The 22,245-nt window shown below is 56.7% G+C and overlaps 4 protein-coding genes across 7 annotated transcripts; 3 read left to right on the plus strand and 1 right to left on the minus strand.

Annotated features, from left to right (window-relative positions):
- Positions 1-44: 44 nt before the first annotated feature.
- LOC116998190 (aldehyde dehydrogenase family 3 member B1-like) lies at positions 45-12,024 on the plus strand. 3 transcript variants are annotated; one of them, XM_033063652.1, is made up of 11 exons: positions 45-95; positions 5,646-5,849; positions 6,198-6,360; positions 8,423-8,533; positions 8,621-8,741; positions 8,861-8,946; positions 9,142-9,223; positions 9,376-9,762; positions 9,943-10,109; positions 10,284-10,383; positions 11,479-12,024. In XM_033063652.1, the coding sequence occupies exons 2-11, from the start codon at positions 5,662-5,664 to the stop codon at positions 11,670-11,672; spliced, it is 1,599 nt and encodes a 532-aa protein (XP_032919543.1). In that variant the 5' UTR covers positions 45-95; positions 5,646-5,661; the 3' UTR covers positions 11,673-12,024. The 3 variants fall into 3 exon arrangements, with proteins under 3 accessions (XP_032919543.1, XP_032919542.1, XP_032919545.1); XM_033063651.1 differs by lacking the exon at positions 45-95 and adding an exon at positions 2,971-3,052; XM_033063654.2 differs by lacking the exon at positions 45-95 and adding an exon at positions 5,000-5,194.
- On the minus strand, positions 106-2,697 carry UNC93B1 (unc-93 homolog B1, TLR signaling regulator). Of its 2 annotated transcripts, none has more exons than XM_033063655.1 (3): positions 2,511-2,697; positions 1,537-2,431; positions 106-1,297 (listed from the first exon to the last, which is right to left on the minus strand). In XM_033063655.1, exons 1-3 carry the CDS (start codon positions 2,637-2,639, stop codon positions 813-815), a joined length of 1,509 nt encoding a protein of 502 aa, XP_032919546.1. In that variant the 5' UTR covers positions 2,640-2,697; the 3' UTR covers positions 106-812. The 2 variants fall into 2 exon arrangements, with proteins under 2 accessions (XP_032919546.1, XP_032919547.1); XM_033063656.2 differs by lacking the exon at positions 2,511-2,697 and having other exon boundaries at positions 1,537-2,062; positions 2,134-2,362.
- Positions 12,025-12,118: 94 nt separating the features above from the next.
- On the plus strand, positions 12,119-18,295 carry LOC116998199 (aldehyde dehydrogenase family 3 member B1-like). The gene is made up of 10 exons (XM_033063668.1): positions 12,119-12,347; positions 12,497-12,659; positions 14,172-14,282; positions 14,372-14,492; positions 14,613-14,698; positions 14,905-14,986; positions 15,139-15,525; positions 15,707-15,873; positions 16,052-16,151; positions 17,326-18,295. Exons 1-10 carry the CDS (start codon positions 12,247-12,249, stop codon positions 17,517-17,519), a joined length of 1,512 nt encoding a protein of 503 aa, XP_032919559.1. The 5' UTR covers positions 12,119-12,246; the 3' UTR covers positions 17,520-18,295.
- A 788-nt stretch (positions 18,296-19,083) lies between these two features.
- NDUFS8 (NADH:ubiquinone oxidoreductase core subunit S8) lies at positions 19,084-20,995 on the plus strand. The gene is made up of 7 exons (XM_033063987.1): positions 19,084-19,168; positions 19,872-19,919; positions 20,002-20,064; positions 20,150-20,239; positions 20,321-20,493; positions 20,571-20,699; positions 20,782-20,995. Exons 1-7 carry the CDS (start codon positions 19,111-19,113, stop codon positions 20,911-20,913), a joined length of 693 nt encoding a protein of 230 aa, XP_032919878.1. The 5' UTR covers positions 19,084-19,110; the 3' UTR covers positions 20,914-20,995.
- The last annotated feature ends 1,250 nt before the right edge of the window (positions 20,996-22,245 follow it).

Raw genomic sequence — 22,245 nt, forward strand, 5'->3', positions numbered from 1 at the left:
CGTACACCGCGCGGGGCAGCGCGAGGCACGCCGGGAGCTGTAGTCTCCGCTTCGGGAAGGGGGCGCTGAGGGTGCGTGGCCGAAGGATGGAGGAGGTGAGGGCCAAGGAGGTGGAGGGAGTGGGTTTATTGAAGGAAAATGCGGATGGGAGGGGTTGGGAAGTCTGCGGAGCTGGCCTAGGGAGCTGCAGGCTGAGCTAGCAGGGCTCCGGGACAACCTGGGGGGGCTGCAGGGTCTGTGTGGGGCTGGTCTGAAGGGCTGTGGGCCAGTTTGGGAGGGTGTCCATCTGCCTGGGGGCCCCTGGGTAGCCCTGCGGGGTCTGGATGGGGCTAGTATGGGAAGGCTGGGGGTCTGCAGGACATTATAGGGGGCTGCAGGCCTTGCTAGAATGTCTGTGCATCTGCTTAGGGGTCTGGGCCTCACCTGAGGGGGCTTTGGCCAAATTTTGGGGGGGTGCCGGGGGGATGTGAGCCTTGTCTGAGGGGCTGTGGATTTATATGTGGGGGGCCTGGGGCTGGCCTGGGGGTCTGCACGTTTGACCTGAGCAACTGCATCATAATTTGGGGGGCTATGGGCCTCCTTAGGGGCTGTACCACAATTTTGGGGATCTCTGTATCACAATTTGGGGGATGTAGGTCAATTTGGAGGCTGCAGACCTGGGGGGGCTCTGGGCTGCCTGAGGGCTTTAGGCTTAGCTTGGGGGGCTGCAAGCCTGACCTGAGGGGATTTGCAGAATTTTGGGCCCACCCAGGGGGAGCTGTGGAATCCCCCTCAGGTGCAAAAAGCAGGATGGGGCCCAGGCCGGACTGTCCCTATCCCAGCTGCTCCCCATCCTCTTTTGGCAGCTCATCCTCGCTGGTGGCCTCAGTTGGGTGCCTGTCATTATCCTCTTTGTCCCCGTCACCATCACCATCGGAGCCAGTCTCATCCGAGTTGTCCTCCAGGTAGCGGTATCCCCGTGTTTTATGGCGCGGGCGCGGGATGCGGGGCAGCCGGACTTCCATGTTCAGCCCCACCTTCCGCTCCATCCACAGGTATGTCCCCACTGCCACCACCAGCGTCAGCAGCATGATGGACAGCTTGGCCTGCGGCACAGGGAATTTTGGGATTGGCGTGGGGCTGTGTCCCCAAAAAGCCTGGAATGTCTTAGAGTGGGCTGGGGCATATCTGGGATTTACCTTCATGGGCAGCCCTGACCACAGGTAGACGGTGAAGATGGCCAGCGCCTGCCACCAGTGGTAGATGGTGAAGATGAAGTCTTGGCGCTCCTTTTTCTTGTACAACATCCCCAGGAGGACTGCGGCAGAGACTGGAATCAGTGTCCCCTTCCCATGCCACGTTCCCTTGGTGTGGGGGACAATCACAGTGGGTCTGTCCCATGGATCCAAGGAGTGAGACTACAAACTCACGGTGTCGGGGGACATAAGGAGAGGATGTGTGGAAAAACTTGGGACAACCCAGGCTATTTTGGGGACCACCAAGGCATTTTGGGGACAACTGAGGACCTGTTGTTTCAGGACCTATCCTGCTACTCACTGCTGATTCCAGTCTTGTTGAGGGCACTGCCTGTGCCCCAGAACACGGCAATGCTGTAGAGCAGCGGCGCCTGTGCCAGGTACCGGGGCTCCGGTGCCCAGCAGAAGAGTATCACCAGGAGTACAGCGTGGATGATGGCTCCAGCCAGGAGTGGGATGTGCCGGCTCAGGTGCAGCATGCACAGGGCCAGGCTGGAGCACGCCGAGGCAGAGAAGCCGTAGGCCATGAGGAGATACGCCAACCTCTCCAGCCCCAGGGCGCACACGCCGTAGTTCTGCAGTGAGCAGGGACTTAGCATCACCTGTCCCAGCTCTGTCACCTCCCACCCCATCACAGATCCTACCAGGGAAAATCCAGTGCAGACAAAGAGCACCTCGAAGCCGCTGTAGATGAACAACGGGAAGAGGTGCCGCAGGCGATAGTCCCGCATGTGCTTGAAGGGCAGCTGGAAAATGTTGCCCCAGCCGATGCTGCGCATGTCAATCTCCTCCATGGGCCTGTACGCTGCGCCGCACAGCACCAGCACCTGCGGAGCGCCTGCAGTGAGCTCCTGCCATCGTCCAGCCCGTCCCTGTCCCCTCCCGCCCCGGCGCTCACCACCAGCATGGCGAGGAAGGCGGCGGCCATCAGCGCGCTCTCCACGATGATGAGGCTGACGCTGCGGGGAAGGCTCTGCAGCACCGTCTTGTTGAAGCCAGGCAGCGTGCCGTGGCTCAGGGTCCCTGCCAGTGGGGTACATGCCATGGTTAATCCCAACTGGGGGGCTCCCGGTGCCGCCCTGTGCCCCACCTGCAGCCTCACCGCAGTGCTTCACTGCGAAGAGCGTGTGGTTGAGTTGGTAGAGGTAGTTGTTGAGGAAGAAGACCATGGGCATCTGAGCGCAGACGAAGCTCAACTACAGGATGTAGAGGGGTGCATGCTCAGTGCTGCTGGCATAGCTCCCCACCCATCCCAGCCAGCCCACCGGGGCTCACATGGAAGCAGGAGTAGAAGACAGTCTGGAAGACGATGATGTAGGTGTTGCAGGCATCCCGCGGCCTCCGCTGCCTCTCCTTCTCCTGCTCCTCCTTGTAGTTAACGTACTCGTAGTACTTCTGGGCCATCCTACAAGGAGCAGCGGGTCAGCTGGCACCCCCAGCACCCCCCACCCACCCCCCTCGATGCCTACCGCGTGATGTAGGTGCCCATGGAGGCCCAGAGTGGCACAATGACCATGCCAATGGCCACTGCAGAGGGCACCAGCGTGTAGTAGCGCTCCCAGTAGTTGCTGGAGACAAAGAGGGCGTAGATGCCAACCGCCAGGAACATGGCCCACTTGGTGCCGAAGAACCTGCCGGGGCAAGGAGCAGAAGCGTGGGTGGCTGTGCCAGCAAGCTGTGCCGGCCAGGAGTGTGGCAGGGCCGTACCTGATGAAGATGGGTGTGTAGAGCAGCGCCGCCACGGGTGTGACATTGATGCCCATCAGCACCTTGTGGTCAATGTCCTCCAGCCGGATGTTGCTGTACTTCACCTCCCGGTAGGTCTCATCATAGTGAAGGATCAGCTGCATCTGCAGCAGGCCTGGGAGAGTCCAGGGATGGTCACCCCATGCCCTGCACACCCCAAGTTGTTTTGGGGGTCCCTGGGAGGTCCCATACCCAGGTAGACGCTGTAAGTGAGGGTGCCAGCCAGGCTGGCGGCCACCACATTCTTGATGACACCGAGGCGCTTGCGGCGAAAATACTTCTGCTCCTCTTCCTCTTCATTGTAGTCAGCGTGAGCACCCACAAAATCGTCCAGCTGTGAGTGATTCCACCTGTCAGCCCTTGGGGATGGCCACCACGGGCCTGGTTCCCCCCCGTGCTTGTTCCCCTGCTCTCACCTGTGTCTCTGTCCCCTCGGTGCCCAGCCCGGTGCTTGGCACTGTCTTGGCCCCATCTTGGCAGCTGTCAGCGTCCTTCTCCATTGGTGCTTCTGGGAGGCCCTGGATGGTGTCAGGGTGGGAGAGACCCTTTTGGCACCCTAAGTCTTGCATCCATATGCTTTGCACCCCCAGCCCTTGCACCCCTACATCCAGCACCGTGTACCCAGTACACGGCATCCCCAAGCCCCAAACCTCTGTGCTCTGCACTCCCACATCCTGCACTCGTGGTTTGCACCCCTGTGTTCTGCACCCCTACACCTTCAGATCCTGCACCCCTGTATCCCACGCCCCCTACCCAGCTTTGCACTCCCCAGAACTGCACCTCTGAGCTCAGCAGCCCCAGACCCCCCCCGTTCCCCGGTCACACCGACCCCAGCCCCGCTCGCCCGTGCCGGAGCCTCTCGGGGCGGAGCGGGCGCCTCTTCCTCTTTCGTTTAGCGCGGGCGGGACGGGGGTGGGTGGTTAAAGGGGCCGTTCCCGGACCCCCTCCCCCCTCTCCCGGACCCCTCGGTCCCTGCCCGCACTCCTCAGTGCCCCCCACCCGCGTCCGTTCTCAGCCCCCCGACCTCTGCAGCACTCGTCGTACCCCAACCCGCACAGCACCCTGACCCCCCCGCACAGCACCCATTGCTCCCCCATCGCACAGCACCCCAGCCCTGCCCTCCCCGCCTCCCTGTGACCCCCCTAGCCTCCCCCGAGCTCCCACCAGGCCTCGGGATGGGTGCTGCCTCCTCGGGGTGCCCCGCGGCAATGGGCGCTGCGCCCTGCTGTTTTCGCTTCCCTTTCCCGGCCCGGGGGATGTGCCAGAGTGCCAGGGTGTGGGGACACCCCAGTCGGGGGGTGTAGGGCACGTGCCTGCCCTGGTGTCACCCCGAAGCTGGGGATGGCAGGGTGCCCGGCTGCCTGGCACGGCGGGGTGCCCCGGGGCAGGGCGAGGGGACTGCTGGGCAGGGCGGAAGGGGTGACATCTCTGGGGCAGGATCTGGCCCAGCCGGTAACGGGGGATTCTTGAGATGGGACTCTTGGGAGGGTGGTGGTTCCTGCAGGATAGGGGGGATATGCAGGGAAGAGCCCAGAAGGGTCATGGCAGTGGGGCAGGGGTAACACACATCCTGAGGGTCCCCCACACCCCAGGCAATGGGAGCCACCCTGGGGTGCCAGGGCAAAGGGCCCTTCCTGGAGGTGGTCCTGGGAGCAGGATGAGGAGAGTCTATTGATCGTGGAACCCTTGGGAAGCAGGATGAAAGGTGTCAGTGGGAACCCCATGGGTCAGGGTAGTCATGGTAGCAGCATGGTGGATATCTATTGATCATGGAACTCTTGGGAAGTGGGATGAAGGGTGCCTGTGGGAACCTCATGGATCAGGATGGTCATGGGAGCAGGATGAGGGGTGTCTGTAGGAACCCAATGGGTCAGGGTGGTCACAGGAACAGGATGAGGGGTGTCTGTGGGAATCCCATAGGTCGGGGTAGTCATGGGAGCAGGATGAGGAGTGTCTGTAGGGTCCAAATGGGTCAAGGTTCATGGTGGTGGTGTGGTGGCCATGGGAGTTCCACCATCCCAAGGGGGAGGTCCCATTCCATCCTATCCCATCCCAGACCTTGTCCCCACTGCCAGCCCCACAAAGGCGGGGCCCAATCCTTCCCGCCCCTGGCCATGGGGCCCAGCCCCACAGCATTTAGGGACCCCCCCACCCTGAGCCTCGGCAGTGCCTGCCTGGCCTTGCGCTCCTGCAGCTTCCACACAAGCTCCCAGGTAAGCACTGCAGGGTTCCCAAAACTGGCACTCTGCATGGCACCCCTCTGACACCCCCCATGCTGGTGGGGGCTGTGGGGCACGGTGGGGGGGGTTGGTTCCCTCGAGGAAGGTTGGGTGTCTGGGCATGGAGAGGGAGAGGGTGACAGATGGGGGGCTGCAGCTCTGCCCCCCAGATTTCGGGGTGTCTTGTATCCGAGATCCCCATAGGTGACCCTGCATCAGCAGGGCAGCCTGGGCAGGTCAGTGTCCAGAGGATGGTGATTATCCTGGGAATCCCAGGCATCTCCCAGGGCCTCTGGCAGTTGCTCTGGGCTGAGTCATCCCACAACCAGGACGGCCCCGAGCACCAAGCCGCCTTTCAAAGGTGCCGCGGGTGACTCCTCTTGGGATCAAGCCGCCATCTCCAGCACTTCCATCCTGGCATAACCCACGCAGTGTCTTTCCCCAGGGTCACCACGCTCTCCATGGAGACCGGCAGCTCCTTCCAACAGCTTGGCATGCAGCAAACCCTCGAGCCCCCCAGGCAGCAGCTCTCGGGCAAGTGCAGCACCATGGGCAGTGATCCTGGCAAAGATCCTGGGAAAGCTGCTGGGGGCAGTGGAGGCAGCAGGATCGGGAAGGGACCAGTGCCAATGGTCTGCAGCACTCCATGGTGAGAGCAAGGGGCTGGGGGCGGGAGGGAGACAGGGAGGTGCGCAGGGGAAGCTGTGGCAGTGCCAGGGCAACTGGGATCCCAGGTTGGTGCTGGGGGAAAATCTGAGGTCTGTGAGCCACCACATCCCAGCATGGCTCAAGGGAGAAGACAAGATCTGCTGGGAATGATGCTGTGTTGGGCTGCTCCCAGCAGCAAGGGAGAGGTGTGTGTGGACTCCCTGTCGTGTCCCCAGGGAACTGGGGTCCAGTTTGATGCTGGGATGGGATAATGTGGATCTGGGATAACATGAAGCTCTGGGGAGGTAGAATGGGGGCTGGGTCCCCTCTAACACCCTCATCCCTGTAGTGGGAACCCCTATGCAGGGCTGGTGAGCCATCTGCGGGCATCCTGGCTCTCAGGGAAGACACGGCCCATGGAATACCGTGTGGCCCAGCTGGAGGCTCTGGGACGCTTCCTGGATGACAAGAAGCAGGAGATCCTGGAAGCCACTGAACTAGACATGGGCAAGGTAAGAGGGGTTGGGAATTGGGGACCACTGGCATCACATCTTTGAAGTCCTTCATACACCCTTGTCTGGGTATTGCTCCTTGTGGGGATCTGGATACAGGGGTGTCCCTTCCTTGGGGTCCTCCTTCCCCCTTGATGTGCTCCCAGGCTGGTGCATCTGTAAGCGCTGGATCCCAGCAGATCCAGAGATAGTGGAGGGACTGTGCTGTTCATCCCATCCCTGGTGCCCTGAAACCAGGCAAAGGTCCTGTTGGCCTGTTGGTGATCGGCGGAGGTGTGAGCATTTCACACTCTGGTCTGCATCCTGGGGGTCTGTGTGACCTCCACAGAGGTGGATTGCTCCTGGGGTGCTCCTGGCCAGCCTGGCACGCCCAGGATTACTGGCATTGTGAAATGTGCTGGCAGTGCACATTCCTCCCAGGGCCTCCAAGGGACTGGTTTCACTGGCACGGTGGCATGGGCAGGGCTTTGGATATGGCTCAGGGTACTGTGGCATGCCAGGAACTCCTGGATGATCTGCTGGTGAAGTGGGAGCATCTGCAGCATGGATAATTCTAGTGGTCTCAGCTCATTCTCCCTGGAAGTGTTCAAGGCAAGGTTGGATGGGGTTTGGAGCAACCTGGGTTGGTGGAACATGTCCCTGGCCATGAGAGAGCAGAATTGGATGAGCTTCAATTCCAGGATTCCATGATATGATCCTTGTCTCTTTGTTCAGCATGAGTGAAGTGGCCCATGCCCTCAGCGATGTCTTTCCACGTCCTGCCATCTCTCAAGGCTCCTAATTGCCTTGTTTGTTGGAGGCAAGGCCTTCTCCTTCAGCCAGGCCTTGATAGGCATCAGTGCTCTGAGTGTGTCCATCGTCTTTCCTAATTATGCCTAATTAGATCCGGTTGTCCAGTAATGAGCTTGTTATGCAGCCGGGCCCTCATAGCTAGATGGACACTTCACCTGCTCTTACGTCGCTGAGGTGGTGTCTCACCTCCAGCGGTGCCGGTTTCTCCCTGGTGCTTATGATTGGTGGCACTTGGATGACCTCAGACTTAATGTCCTATCTCACAACCTTTGTGTCCCATCAAAATTCTTAATGAACTGTCATCTTCCTTATCCCGGTGATGCCATCGTCATCCTGGGTTGAGAACATCCCCGTTGCTTCACCCAATTATCTCATGTGCCTGCTGAGCCCTCACATCCAAGAGGGTCCTTGTGCCTCCTGGCAGCTTCATTTTGGGGACCTGAAGGCCTCTTGGTGGTGGAAGATTCTGGAAATCAGCAACCAGCTTTCCCAACCCTACAGTGGTGTGGGGATGGGAGGAACATTTCAGTCCAGGGGTGGTTTTGGGTTGGAGGAGTCCAAAATATGATGTTGCGACACAGGAGCTTTGCTCCCCCTGCTCACCACAGTCGTGAAGGGACTCCACTGAGCCTGCTGGGCTATCCCTGGTGTCTTCACACTTCTCCTGCAAGGATGATATGATTCCAATCTGTGCTCCACAGCTATGGAGAGGACTCACTTCTCCATCACAAAGGGTTTAATTGAGCTGTGGTTCTTATTACTTCCCTTTAGTTAAGGTCTTAAGACCTCGACTAAACTTAAGACTAAATGGTGCACCTTTTGTCCATGGGTGGTGGAAGGGATCTTGGGGCTTTGCTTTCAGCTTGAATATCCAAGTGGTCAGGATGCCTTCCACCAGGACCACCTCTTCAGGAGCTCTTGTGACGTTGCTTGGGTGTCTCCTTGGCTTGCGGCTCTATTGCCAGTTCACAGTGCTGAGCTCAGGAATTAGTTAAGGACCATGAAAATGTTCAGTTTTGGGGCTTTTATTTTCCTTCTGGCCAAATAACTACTTTCATAAAATTTCTGGGACCCTGATATTCCTTGGGAGTTACAGAAAGTGATGGAAACTTCTGCTGAAGAAATCCTCCTGCTATTCATGTTTGGAAGAGGGGAGAGATGCCTCCTAGTGTGGTGGGGTTGGTGTTGGAGTGATGGGGTCTGTGTTAGGGTGACAGGGTCAGTGATGGGGTCAGTGTTGCGATGGCATTTCCATGATGTCTGTCCCCAGCCATCCTTCGAGGCTTTCTTCAGTGAGATCCTCCTCTGCAAGAACGAGCTCAATGTCACCCTCAACAACCTGTGCCAGTGGATGAAGGATGAGCACGTGGACAAGAACCTGGTAAGAAGGAAGCTCTGGGAAAAGGGAAGCAGGGGAGAGGGATTGCTGGTAGGGAAGGCAGTGCTGAGGTCATGTTCTTCCTCGAAGGTGATGCAGCTGGACTCTGCCTTCATCCGCAAGGACCCCTACGGGGTGGTGCTCATCATAGCGCCCTGGAACTACCCCATCCACCTCTTCCTGGTGCCCCTCATCGGGGCCATCGCTGCTGGTGAGTCCTACCTTCCAGTGCCCTGGCCTGAAGTGCCAGGGTCTCCCCAGGGGTCTCATCCATGGAAGAGCTGGCTGTCACCATGTCACTGTGCTGATGTCCTGTTCATCTTCCCCCAGGGAACTGCGCCATCATCAAACCCTCAGAGATCTCCAAGAACACAGAGAGACTCATTGCTGAAACGCTGAGCTGTTACCTGGACAGTGTGAGAAACCCTTCTTGTCCTTGTCTGTTGTTCCAGGACCACAGTGTTCCCAACCCTGCCTCACAGCCACCATCCCCACGCATCATCTATGTGCAGAGCCTCCTCCCTTGGTGCTCAGTCAATGTCCCAGATTCCTGGGATGCTATTGGTGGGGACAGATGGTGACACAAAGGGATTTTTTTTGTTTTGTTGCAGGACTGCTTTGCTGTGGTGACCGGCGGTGTGCCAGAGACCACCAGGTTGCTGGAGAACAAGTTTGACTACATCTTCTTCACTGGTACGTCCCATGGGACAGAGCAGAGCCCTGCCAGGGTCTGTTGGAGGAGCTGGGATGTGTATCTGAGATCTGGCAGGACCCAGTGTCACATCCCAGAGCCGTGCAATGGCTGATGGGATTGCCACCTCAATCCATGTTTTCCCTGCCCGCAGGCAGCCCCCCGGTGGGGCGGATCATAATGACGGCCGCTGCCAAGCACCTGACACCGGTGACGCTGGAGCTGGGGGGCAAGAACCCCTGCTACGTGTCCGACACGTGTGATGTGACCAACGTGGCGCGGCGCGTGGCCTGGGGCCGCTTCTTCAACGCGGGGCAGACCTGCATCGCACCCGACTACCTGCTCTGCACCATAGAGATGCAGGAGAAGCTCATGCCTGCCCTGCGCGAGGCCATCACCGAGTTTTTCGGCCCCAACCCCCGAGAATCCCCGGATTTTGGCCGCATTGTGAGCGACAAGCAGTTCCAGCGCCTCCGGGCGCTGCTGGGCAGCGGGCGCGTGGCCATCGGGGGACAAACGGACGAGGCAGAGCGCTACATCGGTGAGGCTTGGGGGTCACTCACATCTTGGTGGGCACAATGGAGTTTTCAGGGGGTCTTCATACAGAGGGGAGGCTATAGAGGTGAAAAAATTTTTAAGGATGATTAAAAACAGCTGCTGAGGGGAGGTTTCATCTCCAACCTCCGTGTCTGGCTGATGCTGTCGGGTTTCCTCTCTGCAGCTCCCACGGTGCTGGCGGACGTGCTGCCCTCAGACCCTGCCATGCAGGAGGAGGTCTTCGGGCCCATCCTGCCCATCGTCGTCATCGCCAACATGGACGAAGCCATTGACTTCATCAATGCACGGCCACGGCCCTTGGCTGTCTACGCCTTCTCCTGTGACAGCAAGGTGTGTCTGTGGAGCAGAAAAAGTGGGGAGGAAAGTCAGGCACCACCTCCACCAGCCCCAGGATGTGCTCTGAAGTGTCTTTAGAACCCAAACAATCTTGGAACATCTGATGGGTAAACTGGGTAATGTTTGCCGAGTGCAAGCCCCTCGTTTACCTTCTCTGCTCCCTCCCAGATAGTGAACCAGGTCCTGGAGCGGACGAGCAGCGGAGGCTTCTGCGGCAATGACACTCTGATGCATGCGTCACTGACCTCACTGCCCTTCGGAGGCATTGGTAGGTACAAAATCCCCAGTCCTGGCCTTTGGGAGCCAGGTGTGGTTCTGTGGCCTGAGCCATGGTGAGGAATGTGAGTTTCCTCCTGCAGCCACTGTGATTCTGGGCTGGATCCCTTGATGTCTCTCAGGAGCCAGGTTGTACCTTCATTCCAACTTTTAGGACAAAATAGTAGGAACAAAATATTTATGAAAACCTGGAGAACTTCTTTCAGGATCTTGGAGATCCTCTTTGGAGAAGAAAAAATTTTTGGTCTCCAGAGGCACCAGTTTTTGCTTTCTCAGGTGAAAAGTGAGGCTGCTCAACCATGGGCTGTAGGTGTACCATGGTCCAGCGATACAAGAATACAGGAATGTTGTTTCCCAGAATATCTTCCCCATGTCTTGATCTCTTCACAAAATATTTCTGGGATAAGTCCCTTCATTTGGTGCTGCCCTTGCTCAGCATCTCTGTCGAGGCTGGCATTTGAGTCAGACATAATGGAACACCCAGACAATTAATTCCTCACCTGCCTGTGGCTCAGGGAACAATTTTTTGTACTTCCCATTCCGTAACTTATCTTAATTTGGAATGATTCAGACCAACCACCTTCAATTATCGGCTAAAGCCACTTGAGAGCAGGTGAAGAGGCTGGAGTCATTGGGGTGAGATGGCGCCAAAGCTTCCACGGGAAGTCACTAGGCTCTTAACCTCCAGTTAAACTAGCCACAGGAACTGGGAGAACTGGTGTTGCCAATGTGGCTCCAGGTTTTTAGAGTTCCAGGAAGAAGGCTGAACAGCTCCAACCGTGGGGAGATACGGTGGAGCGTCATGGAGGGAAATCAAGACTTGCAGGACCCAGCAAAGCTTATGTAGAGAAATGGAGGTGGGTAAAAAGGATACACTGGGGCCTCCAAACTGCTGAGGTGCAGCAGGACTGGCTGGACTGGGCATCCATATACCTGAAGGAGGCACTGGGGAAATGGAATTCCTCCACCATGTCTGTGCTGCTCAGAAAATCCTGTAGGTGTCTTTTTCCCTCATTTTGATGCTTGGAGAAGGCATCATCAGGAGCAGAGTCCCATCCTGAGCACAGACCTGTCCTGTGTGTTCCAGGGAACAGTGGCCTGGGAAAATACCATGGGAAGTTCACCTTTGACACCTTCTCCCACCACCGTGGCTGCCTGCACCGGAACATGGGGCTGGAGGCGCTCAACGCCCCACGCTACCCCCCCTACACCCAGCAGAAGTTGGGGCTCCTCACCAGCGCCTTCGAGGTGAAGCGCAGGGGCACCTGCACCCTGCTCTGAGGATGCCATGGAGTCAGCGTGGAGAACTGGATCCGTCCCCCTCTCCCTCTTCATCACACTCCCCACTGCTGCACCATGTCCTCTGCCTCGCTGGAACATGTTGGACAGCTGGGATGGACATCCTCTCCTGCACCCTTGTGGCCCCTGCTCCGAAACCATTTTTCAGGACACGGCTGAAATGACCAAAAACCTTTTCTTACCCCAAACCTCTCTTTCTGGTGGAGAATCACTCTTATCAGTCCCATCTCCCCTCACATGGACTTTTCCTTTGGAATAAACATCTCTCCGTGCTCGCTGTTGCACTTTGCTCCATGTAACTCTGCCCGTAGTAAAGACTTTGCATTGAACTCTCTCCCAGCCTCTCTTTGTGTCTCCCTCCTCTGGTTGGGCGGTGCTGGGAGGGTTGGAAGGGCGTTCCCCATCCCAAGTAGTTTTAGCTGGACTGGAACCAGCAGTGACTGTCTGCCGGGGCGGGCAGCCAAGGGGCAGGGCAGGAAGCTGGCAGCCACCCGAGACGAGTAAAGCTGTGATTGGCGACCCCAGCACCACCAGTTAGCACCACCCCTTTGGGAGGATGGCAACTGAAACTGTCTTCCCGCAGCTCCCTGAGAGTGAGGCCAGGAAAGCCCCCGAGGATGGTGGTGGGAACAGGAGTGTGGATGGTGACACCACGAGGTGAGAGTGGAGGGACAGAGCGGTGGCAGGAGGGGTCCTGGTGTTCCATCCTCTCCCTGGGGTGGCAGTTGGATGCTGGGCTGGGGCAATGCCAAGCTCTGAGGAGCTGGAATGGGGCTGGCATCCCTCTAACACCCCTGTCCCCACAGCAGAAACCCTTTTGCCGGGCTGGTGAGCCACCTGCGAGCATCCTGGCTTTCTGGGAAGACTCGACCCATGGAATACCGTGTGGCCCAGCTGGAGGCCCTGGGACGATTCCTGGATGACAAGAAGCAGGAGATCCTGGAGGCCACTGCCTCTGACTTGGGCAAGGTGAGAGGTGGCAGCAATAGGAGGACTTGGTGGCTGGAGGAGCTGGGGGGCTCCCACAGACCATCTGGGGGTGCTTTGTCCTTCTCTCATTGGGTTCTCCAGCCCTGCCTCGGGCTCACAGCCTCTGGATTTGGGAGACTGATGTAAAGCATGTCCATCCATCCATTCATCATCCTCCAGAGTCCATCCCTGCTCTGCCATAGAAAGAGGGGGCTGTGGGGAGCCCCTTGGCATGGAGGGCTGTCAACTATTGAGAGAGAGAGACAGGGACCACTGATTCGTGATCTTTAGGAGACACAGAACTTCTGGGCGGCAAATCAATATGATTATGCAGAAGCTGATTTATTGCTTACCTTTAGCCCTAATTATACATTCTGAGATTACTGCCCACATGATCATGCATTTCTCGATTGGTGCCTCTATTTTGTCCGCACGCCTTGCATGAGCCCTTTGGGTACGATTGGTCACTGTCCAGAACTTCGTTGCCCACCTTTATCTTGGGTCTTCTAATCTCAGTATTCTGTTTTTCAGTCTCTTCTCTCCCAGTTTAGCACAATTTATGTTTCAGTAGCCTTGAAGGGTCTCAACAAGTTGTAGAAAAGCACCTAAAAATGGCTCATCCAGTGCACCTGTTATAAACATTGGTCTAAACTAAGGAATATGCAGGAAAACAACTAGGCAGCAAAATATGGAGAAAAACAGCTAAATATAGTTTGGCTGGTGCATACAATACAAACCATGGCCCAGACTTGTTCAGACACATTTCTGCAGTGATTAGAATCCAAATTTACTGTGAGCTACATATGGTTATATACCATTTTTGGGAAGGCTGGTAATTTTTTACTACATTCATTGGGTTAAACATCACACAGACAAACTTTACATTTCTACTTAGTTCAATTGTCTTTCCTGCTGCCAGACTTGATCCAATCTTCTCATAATCTTCAAAGCTCTGTTTGCTCTTAGTTATCTTGGTTATCAATCTGCATATGCTAATTAATTCCACTGTACTCTCTGTCATAGCTTCCACAGACAGCCATTCTCACACCCAGAAGCCTCAGTTTCCCTCTTCTCTGGGCAGGTTAATCCCTGATTTCTGTTCCTGCTCCCTGCCGTGAACTTCCCACCTGATGTCACCCCCTTCCCTCTGTGGGACTCACCCAGGCTGTGACTCCTTGAGCCTGGATCCCCTGGCTCTGCAGCCAGAGCCTTAATACCACACAGGGCTCATTGTCTTCTCTTCTCCAGCCTAGTCCCTCTGGACACCCTCCCTATTCTTCCTGTTGTCCAGATGAATGGGATCTGCGTAATTTTTCCTAATTTTAAGCAACCACTTCTTAAAAATGTCATGTTGCAGACACAGGGGGTGCTCAACACCCCTAGGGATTCAAATCAGGTGTGGGATGTATAATGCTCCATTCCCCAAGTCCTGGGCAAAACACTATGGAATGTAGGGATAAGAGGACAAGCAGGACATGCCAAGGTGACATGTTGCATCCTTGGTGTCTGCAGGCACCCTTTGAAGCTGAATTATCTGAGATCCTCCTGTGCAAGAATGAGCTCCATGAGACCCTGAACAACCTGTCCCAGTGGATGAAGGACGAGCACGTGAACAAGAACCTGGTGAGAGGGAAGAGGAGAGACAGGATGGGAAGCAGAACTGGGTGGGATGGAGTTGCAGTGTGGGACCTGATGTGGCCAGTGTCCCACAGGTGATGCAGCTGGACTCCGCCTTCATCCGCAAGGACCCCTACGGGGTGGTGCTCATCATAGCGCCCTGGAACTACCCCATCCACCTTTTCCTGGTGCCCCTCATCGGGGCCATCGCTGCTGGTGAGCCCAACCTTCCAGTGCCCTGGCCTGGAGGGTCCCAGCCAGGCTAACTAAGCACTGATGAGGGCACATTGTCCATAGAAGGGCTCACAGCTCCAACATCTTGTCTGTCTTCCTCAGGGAACTGTGTCATTGTCAAACCTTCAGAGGTATCCAAGAACACAGAAAGACTTGTGGCAGAAGCGCTGCCTGACTACCTGGACAAGGTAGGACACTCTCCCCATCCCTGTAGCACGACTGGGGCACCCCTGCACACACAGAACTGTGCTCTGTGCCTGCCTCACACACCATCTCTGGCTCCAATGTACTACCTGACTTCCTTCCTCCATGCCCAGCCAGTGTTTCATCCTCCCAGGATGCTGTTGGTGGGGACAGATGGTGACACAAAGGGATTTTTTTTGTTTTGTTGCAGGACTGCTTTGCTGTGGTGACCGGTGGTGTACAGGAGACCACCAGGCTGCTGGAGAACAAGTTTGACTACATCTTCTTCACTGGTACGTCCCATGGGACAGAGCAGAGCCCTGCAAGGGTCTGTTGGAGGAGCTGGGATGTGTATCTGAGATCTGGCAGGACCCAGTGCCACATCCCAGAGCCATGCAATGGCTGATGGGATTGCCACCTCAATCCATGTTTTCCCTGCCCGCAGGCAGCCCCCCGGTGGGGCGGATCATAATGACAGCCGCTGCCAAGCACCTGACACCGGTGACGCTGGAGCTGGGGGGCAAGAACCCCTGCTACGTGTCCGACACGTGTGATGTGACCAACGTGGCGCGGCGCGTGGCCTGGGGCCGCTTCTTCAACGCGGGGCAGACCTGCATCGCACCCGACTACCTGCTCTGCACCATAGAGATGCAGGAGAAGCTGCTCCCAGCCCTGCGTAAAGCCATCAGTGATTTCTATGGCCCCAACCCCCGAGAATCCCCGGATTTCGGCCGCATTGTGAATGACAAGCAGTTCCAGCGGGTGCAGAGACTGCTGGGCAGCGGGCGCGTGGCCATCGGGGGACAGACGGACGAGGCAGAGCGGTACATGGGTGAGGCTTGGGGGTCACTCATATCTTCATCCCTGCGTGGAGCACCTTTCAGGTTGGGAGAAGATTATGACGGGAACTGGGTGCTTGGCCGGGTGGCCTTTTGTACAGGAGGTGGGTCCTGGGGGATGACCAAGGTGTCACCTCTGTGCCTGGCTGATGCTGTCGGGTTTCCTCTCTGCAGCCCCCACTGTACTGGTGGATGTGCAGCCTTCAGATCCCGTCATGCAGGAGGAGGTCTTCGGGCCCATCCTGCCCATCGTTGTCATAGCCAACATGGACGAAGCCATTGACTTCATCAACAGCCGGGAGCGGCCCTTGGCTGTCTACGCCTTCTCCTCCAATGACAAGGTGGGGCCAAGCCAGGACTACACCCGCCCTGTACTCCTTGGCAGCTGTATCCAGCCATGTTTGTGCTGCAAGTGTTTCCCTTACAGCACTCAGCCCTAGTTAGGGGGCATGGATTGTGTTTGGATGTAGGGAAACGGGGTGGGAGACCCGTGTCCCATCATCTTCATGTCACTCCCAGGTGGTGAGCCAGGTCCTGGAGCGGACGAGCAGCGGAGGCTTCTGTGGCAATGACACTCTGATGCATGTGACACTGACCTCACTGCCCTTTGGAGGCATCGGTAGGTCCAAAATCCTCAGTCCTGGCAGTTGGGAGCCAGGTGTGATCCGTGGTCAGGAAGGGTCTCAAGAGGAATTTTCAGCTCCAGAGGGCTCAGTAGTCCGTAGGGAAATTCTCCTCCAGAAGCTCTTTGCTTCACCTTGGGCTCTTGGGCTTTGCTGAACACCTGTGGAGGACCCTGAGGTTCTTTCTCTTGATACTCCCCACTCCATGCTCTGTGTTCCCTGGATCCATGGAAATGTCTTGCTTAAAACATAGGGAATCAGGGCTTGTAAGCAACCTGGTTTAGTGGAAGGTGTCCCTGCCCATGGCAGGGGGGTGGAACTAGATAATCTCTAAGGTCCTTTCCAACCCAAACTATTCTGGGATTCCATGATGGAGACATCCCCTTTTTATGGGATGATCTCCACCACCAGCTCCTGTTTTCTACCTTTTTTCCTCTCTTCCCACTCAGAGGCATCACTGACCTCCCTTTATCCTGGGGCTGCTGATGTGTGAGATACTGAACACAGTGCATCACCCCAACCACAGCTAGTGTTTTAGCAGGAAGACTGACTGGCTCAGACCGACTCATGGAATTTTATCCCATCTGTTCGAAAATGATGTGTGGATTCCCTTATTTTTTGCCAGCCTGCTTGGCTTTCCCGTGCTTGTTCCTGTCCAGCCAGCTTCCACCTCCCAACATTCATCCTTGGTGCTGGGTCCCACCTCACCAAAGGCACCTTGGCCATTGTGCCTCTCCACCCCTGCAGTCTTGCCCCCTTGCAGCAGGGCTGGATCCAGCATGGATGGGATGTCTTTTGGAGTCTATTCCTGTGGTAGGGAAGCTCATCTGGTGGGAGCATCTTGCTGCTGCCATCACCTCATCAGTGACACCCTTCCAGTTGCTAAATATGTTAATTGAAATGGTAAAATCCACTGACAAGAGGGTTTTTGGGAATGTCTCTACCTCCCAGTCTAATCTTCCCACTCCAAACATCCACTGGGATGTGCACTAGGTCACCTCCATAGTCCTCTTTGGGTCACATTCCTGGGAAGCTCATCCATGGCTTGGAAAGCAGCTGGATGAAATTGTGGTGCTGCTTTTACAAAGCTGGGAGCTTAATTTGGAGTTCTTTGACCCAAAGGATGGCCAGATCCAGCCACCCACCAGGGTCCTGTGCTTTGTATTCCAGGGAACAGCGGCCTGGGATTGCACCACGGGAAGTTCAGCTTTGACACCTTCTCCCACCACCGCGGGTGCCTGAAGCGCGGGATGGGCTGGGAGTCCCTCAATGCCCCACGCTACCCCCCGTACTCCAAGACGAATTTTGGGATCGTCCAGGCCACTTCCAAGGTGACACGAAAGAGTGACTGTACCCTGCTCTGACGATCTCCACATCCCACCTGGAGTCTCCCCCCTCAGCACATTTCCTGCTGCTGGTCCTGGTGCCCAGGTGCCATGAAAGGTGTTTCTCATATCCTGTGTGCTTCCCTCTCACCTCCCTGCACTCCTGCTCACCAAAAGTCTCTTGTCCTCCACATCCCCCTCCATCCTGGTCCCACATTCCCTTTATCTGGCTCTTTGGGGATTTATTTCCACTGGTATTATCAGAGCAGAGGGGTCTCCTGTGCCCCTCATTGTGTACTCTCCCTGATCCCAAATCCTTGAGCTGGGATGATCCTGGTTTTTCCTGCTCCACGATCCTATTTCCTTTGCTCCATGATCTCTGTCCTTTACCCTGTGTTCCCAGTTTTTCCTGCTCCACGATCCCAAGTTTCCTTTGCCCCATGATCTCAGTGTCCTTTGCCCCATGTTCCCGTTTATCCTGCTCTATGATCCCAGTCTCCTTCGTTCCATGCTGCTCCATTTTCGGGGGCTGGTTGTGCCGGTAAAAGGAAACCCATTCCTGCTGGGCTGTGGGTTGTCCTGGCTGAATCCCACAGGGATCCCCCCGGGTGGGTGGATGGAGAGAATTGGACAAGGGATTTGACATAAAGACAGTTTAATAGGGAATGGGAAATGTTAAAAATTACAACAGAATATTGGCTTTTGCATTTATATATTAGCCTATGCGTGCTAATATTTGCCATAAATATTCGGATAAAGTACAATGTATAATTCTATTTAGCTGTTCATTAGTAGAACATAATCTATTGTTTTAAGCAAGTACCGTACAGTTTATAGGAATAGTGGTGAATGTACTATATTGTAGGCCTTAACAAAACCACAAAAGGTTTAGAAAGCTTCTGTGTGACTGAAAAAATGGTGGGAAATAAAACATATCTCACAGGATGTTCTGCAGAAAAGTTAGACCGTACAGAAAACAAATCGAAGAGTTGCTGAAACACCAAAAACTCACAAAAGCGTCTGAATAATGTATGAAGCACATGAATATGTACGTACTTCAGAAATGTAACAGTATATAGATCACACTCTGACTTTACTGGTGTGCTTTTTGGCCAAAAGCTAAGGGCACCCCAGCCCTGGTTGATTTTTTTATCCCTTATTAAACTTCTAAAAAGAAACTTCTAAATTGCAAATCTCGCTCATCACAGAAACATGCCCGGTGCCCACCTCCAGGGACTGGGGCGGGGCTGAGGGATCGTGGCCAACGTAAAGCCCGCCAGAGGCGGAGCCGGGCTTTGTAGTGAATCCAAGTGTCTGGGCCACTCCAGCTTCGAGATTTTCCGGCACCCGTGGCCCGAGCTGCCCCAGGAACCGGACGGAAAGCCGCGGAGGCTCGGGAAGCCCTGGAAGAGCGGAGACTCCGCCGCGGCCATGAACTCGCGCGTCCTCTTCCGCCCTTCGGACACGCCCCTCCTCCGCCCCACCAATCACCGCGCGGCACGGCCACGCTCCCCCAATCAGCGACGCTTCCTCCTCTTTCTTCCCGCCCCCCTGTCCGTTGCTGGACTCCCACCAATGAGAAGCGCGTCCGCCGTCGCTCGCCCCGCCCACGACGCGCTGCCGCACGCGCATGCGCATTGCCCGCGGGGGCGGCCAGGGGTCAGGACGGCGGAGGGCCCTTGGGCCAGGTGAGGTGGAATGGAGGGGCCCGTGGGAGCCTGGGGGGCCCAGGGTCCTACCCGGGGCTGTGGTCGCCCCCGGTGGCGTGTAGTGGCCGCCTAAATCCCGCTCGGGGCAGAGGGGGCGTCCCGGACACTGCGTTACCCTCCCCCCCCTTCCTCTCAGAAGGGACACACAGAGGCTGAGCGGGGACTTTGGGGGTGGCAGAAAGGGTCGGTCCCGCTGGGGGCTCAGGTGGGTGCAGGGCGGCGGGCAGGGACCTTGGGGACGGGATGGGGGGACACGTGGGTCCCGCAGGACTTCAGGGCCCCTGGATCCTTAGGGGTGGGAGTGGACGGGACACCTGGGTGCCCCTGGGAGGTGGGGAAGCAGGATGAGGGGGTCCCTTTTAGGAGGTGGACAAGATACCCGGGTGTCTTATGGGATACACTTTGGTCTCTTGGGGGATACACTTGGGTCCCTTAAGAGGGGCCTGCAAGGAGGGCAGGATGCCTGGGTGCCTTGAGAGGGCTTGGCAGAGGAAACAGGATGCCTGGGCCCCTAGAGGGAAAAACTTGGGGTCCCCTGTGGGGTGTTGGGACAAGGGTGCTTGGGGATCAGGGTCACTTTGGGTGGAGAAGTAAGGATCAGGGTGCCAGTGTCCCCCGTGGGAAGTGGGGGACCTCTGACAGCCCATTACTGGTAGTTGCTGAGATTCTCTCTGCACCCCAGGACCGGCCATGGCAGCGCTGCGACTGCTGTACCAGGCTGCCCGTGCAGGTGAGGCCGCCTGGGAATCCCCAAACCTCCTGAACCCCCCACACTCCATCTTGACCCTGCTGACCCTCCTGTCCCTCCCCAGGCCCCCTGGCCCCGCTGGGCTCCCTGCGCCCGCTCAGCACCAGCACCCCCAGGGACTGTTACAGTGAGTACGGCCATACCACCCCTGTGGGGGCTCAGCTCCCACCCCAGGGCTCTGCAGGGTGGGCACAGCTCCCCTCTTCCCACAGAGTATGTCAACGTCCGGGAGCCGGCCATGGACATGCGATCCATCACTGACCGCGCCGCCCAGACCCTGCTCTGGACCGAGCTCGTCCGAGGTGAGACCCTGCTCTCCCTCCTCATTTGTGGGGTGACCCCCCCTTCCCAAATATGCCATAACCCCTCATTCTCCCTCGCAGGCCTGGCCATGACCCTGAGCTACCTTTTCCGTGAGCCGGCCACCATCAATTACCCATTTGAGAAGGGCCCGCTGAGCCCGCGGTTCCGCGGGGAGCACGCGCTGCGCCGGTACCCGTCCGGGGAGGAGCGCTGCATCGCCTGCAAGCTCTGCGAGGCTGTGTGCCCGGCACAGGTGAGCCTTCCTCCCCCTCCTCCCCCTCCTCCTCCTCCTCCCCCGGGGCTCCAGCTGTGACGGTGTCCCTGTGCCAGGCCATCACCATCGAGGCCGAGCCCCGTGCTGACGGCAGCCGCCGCACCACCCGCTACGACATCGACATGACCAAGTGCATCTACTGTGGGTTCTGCCAGGAGGCCTGTCCTGTGGATGCCATCGTGGAGGTGAGCGTGGCCTTGGGGGACACTGGGGACTCCCTTTTCCCATCACGGTGACCCCAAGGGTGACCCTGTCCCACCCTGGCAGGGCCCCAACTTCGAGTTCTCGACGGAGACGCACGAGGAGCTGCTCTACAACAAGGAGAAGCTGCTCAACAACGGCGACAAGTGGGAGGCTGAGATCGCGGCCAACATCCAGGCCGATTACCTGTACCGGTGACAGCCTCTACCTGCCCCCCAAATAAAGTGTTTGGGAGTTCACCCCCTCTGTTGGCACTGTGGGTGCCAGCCCCTTCCCATAACTCTTTGTCTTTTCCTTTCCACCGTTGGGGTCAGAACCCCTGACCCTTGGGGAGACCCACCCCTGGGTGTGTGGTTGTGTTTTGGGGAGGCAGATGCAGGTCCTGGGGGTGCTGGCACCAATGTTGGGGTAGAGGGGGGTTGCAGGGAAATGTGTGGGAGGTGAAGGAGGGGCAGGAAGGGATGGAGGGGCAGTGCTGTGGGGATTTAGGAATCTGGGAGGGTCATTTCCAGCTTTTAAGAGCAGCCAGGGTGGAGGGACCTGGTAATCCTGGCAAGAGGGGTTCACAGTAGTACTGGTGTGAGGGTCTCTGTGATGCCTGTGATCCGGGTGATCCCAGCAGAGCATCCCGATGGTACCAGTGGGGGAGCCTCTAGTGGCAGCGGTATGGATGTCCCAGTGGTGCTGGTGTGTGGGTACCAGTGTGGGGTGCCTGGCAAATCTGGCAGCAGTCTCACAGTGGTGCCAGTGTGGGGATCCCAGCAGGGAGATCCCGGTGCTGCCAGTTGTTAGGACCTGCCCCTTGAAGGTGAGAGTAATGCAGGGGTGGATTAGAGTGAAAGGACTCTTAATGATGAGTATTTGTAAGTATGTATGGGTCGGGTTTATTTTAGAACAGTTGGGTTGCAATCGAAAGCAGGTACGTAGCTGTTTTGGTCATTATTATCTACAGTAATACAGCAACATAAAAGCACAAAAAATGTTACTTTAAAGAAATGTATAAGGGAAAAGAGAAAAAAAGAACAAAAAGATAAGATAAAAACAAACCACCCCGGCAGATCTTGTGACTTGGTTGTTGCAATTTAGTTGTCCCTTGGTGGAAGTGATGATCTTGATCTGTCGGCGGTGGGGGAAGAAGCCCACGAAACACAAAGTCCGATGGGTTAAAACGTGATCAGGCTCGGGGGGAACGCCCAGGTTCCAATCCTCTGGTGAACGGCCTGAGAAATGAGTCTGGAGGTGCTTCGGGGGTTTTTGATGATCAGTGATCCCTGCTCAGCTGCCTGTCACGGCGGCGCAGTTCAGCTGGGGATGCCGGAGGGGAAGTATTAGAACTGAGCGAGTTGTGCAAGGGAGAGCCACGAGCACGACGAGAACGACCATTGAGCCTGGCAGGATGCAGGCAGTGATAGTTCACTCCCCTTGTTTTATGCAGATTGGGCAGTGGCACCCCAAACCTCTCCAGGGATGGCAACCTCGTTCCTGCACAAATGGGGATTGTTTTAAGCAGAACTCGCTAACAGTTCGGTT

This window comes from Catharus ustulatus, chromosome 6 (assembly GCF_009819885.2).
Source record: "Catharus ustulatus isolate bCatUst1 chromosome 6, bCatUst1.pri.v2, whole genome shotgun sequence".
In the NCBI taxonomy this organism is placed as follows: domain Eukaryota; kingdom Metazoa; phylum Chordata; class Aves; order Passeriformes; family Turdidae; genus Catharus; species Catharus ustulatus.

Bases quoted from the DNA above. Each gene is read 5' to 3' on its own strand.
- UNC93B1 (XM_033063655.1), bottom strand. From the start codon at position 2,639: ATGGCCCAGAAGTACTACGAGTACGTTAACTACAAGGAGGAGCAGGAG. The intron at 2,432-2,510 runs GTGAGCCCCGGT...TACATCCTGTAG, and splicing joins TCTTCTACTCCTGCTTCCAT to TTGAGCTTCGTCTGCGCTCA. The intron at 1,298-1,536 runs GTGAGTAGCAGG...TCTCTGCCGCAG, and splicing joins CAACAAGACTGGAATCAGCA to TCCTCCTGGGGATGTTGTAC.
- LOC116998190 (XM_033063651.1), top strand. From the start codon at position 2,991: ATGCCCATCAGCACCTTGTGGTCAATGTCCTCCAGCCGGATGTTGCTG. The intron at 5,850-6,197 runs GTGAGAGCAAGG...TCATCCCTGTAG, and splicing joins ATGGTCTGCAGCACTCCATG to TGGGAACCCCTATGCAGGGC. The intron at 8,947-9,141 runs GTGAGAAACCCT...GTTTTGTTGCAG, and splicing joins TGAGCTGTTACCTGGACAGT to GACTGCTTTGCTGTGGTGAC.
- LOC116998199 (XM_033063668.1), top strand. From the start codon at position 12,247: ATGGCAACTGAAACTGTCTTCCCGCAGCTCCCTGAGAGTGAGGCCAGG. The intron at 14,283-14,371 runs GTGAGAGGGAAG...AGTGTCCCACAG, and splicing joins AGCACGTGAACAAGAACCTG to GTGATGCAGCTGGACTCCGC. The intron at 15,526-15,706 runs GTGAGGCTTGGG...TCCTCTCTGCAG, and splicing joins CGAGGCAGAGCGGTACATGG to CCCCCACTGTACTGGTGGAT.
- NDUFS8 (XM_033063987.1), top strand. From the start codon at position 19,111: ATGCGCATTGCCCGCGGGGGCGGCCAGGGGTCAGGACGGCGGAGGGCC. The intron at 19,169-19,871 runs GTGAGGTGGAAT...TCTGCACCCCAG, and splicing joins GCGGAGGGCCCTTGGGCCAG to GACCGGCCATGGCAGCGCTG. The intron at 19,920-20,001 runs GTGAGGCCGCCT...GTCCCTCCCCAG, and splicing joins GTACCAGGCTGCCCGTGCAG to GCCCCCTGGCCCCGCTGGGC.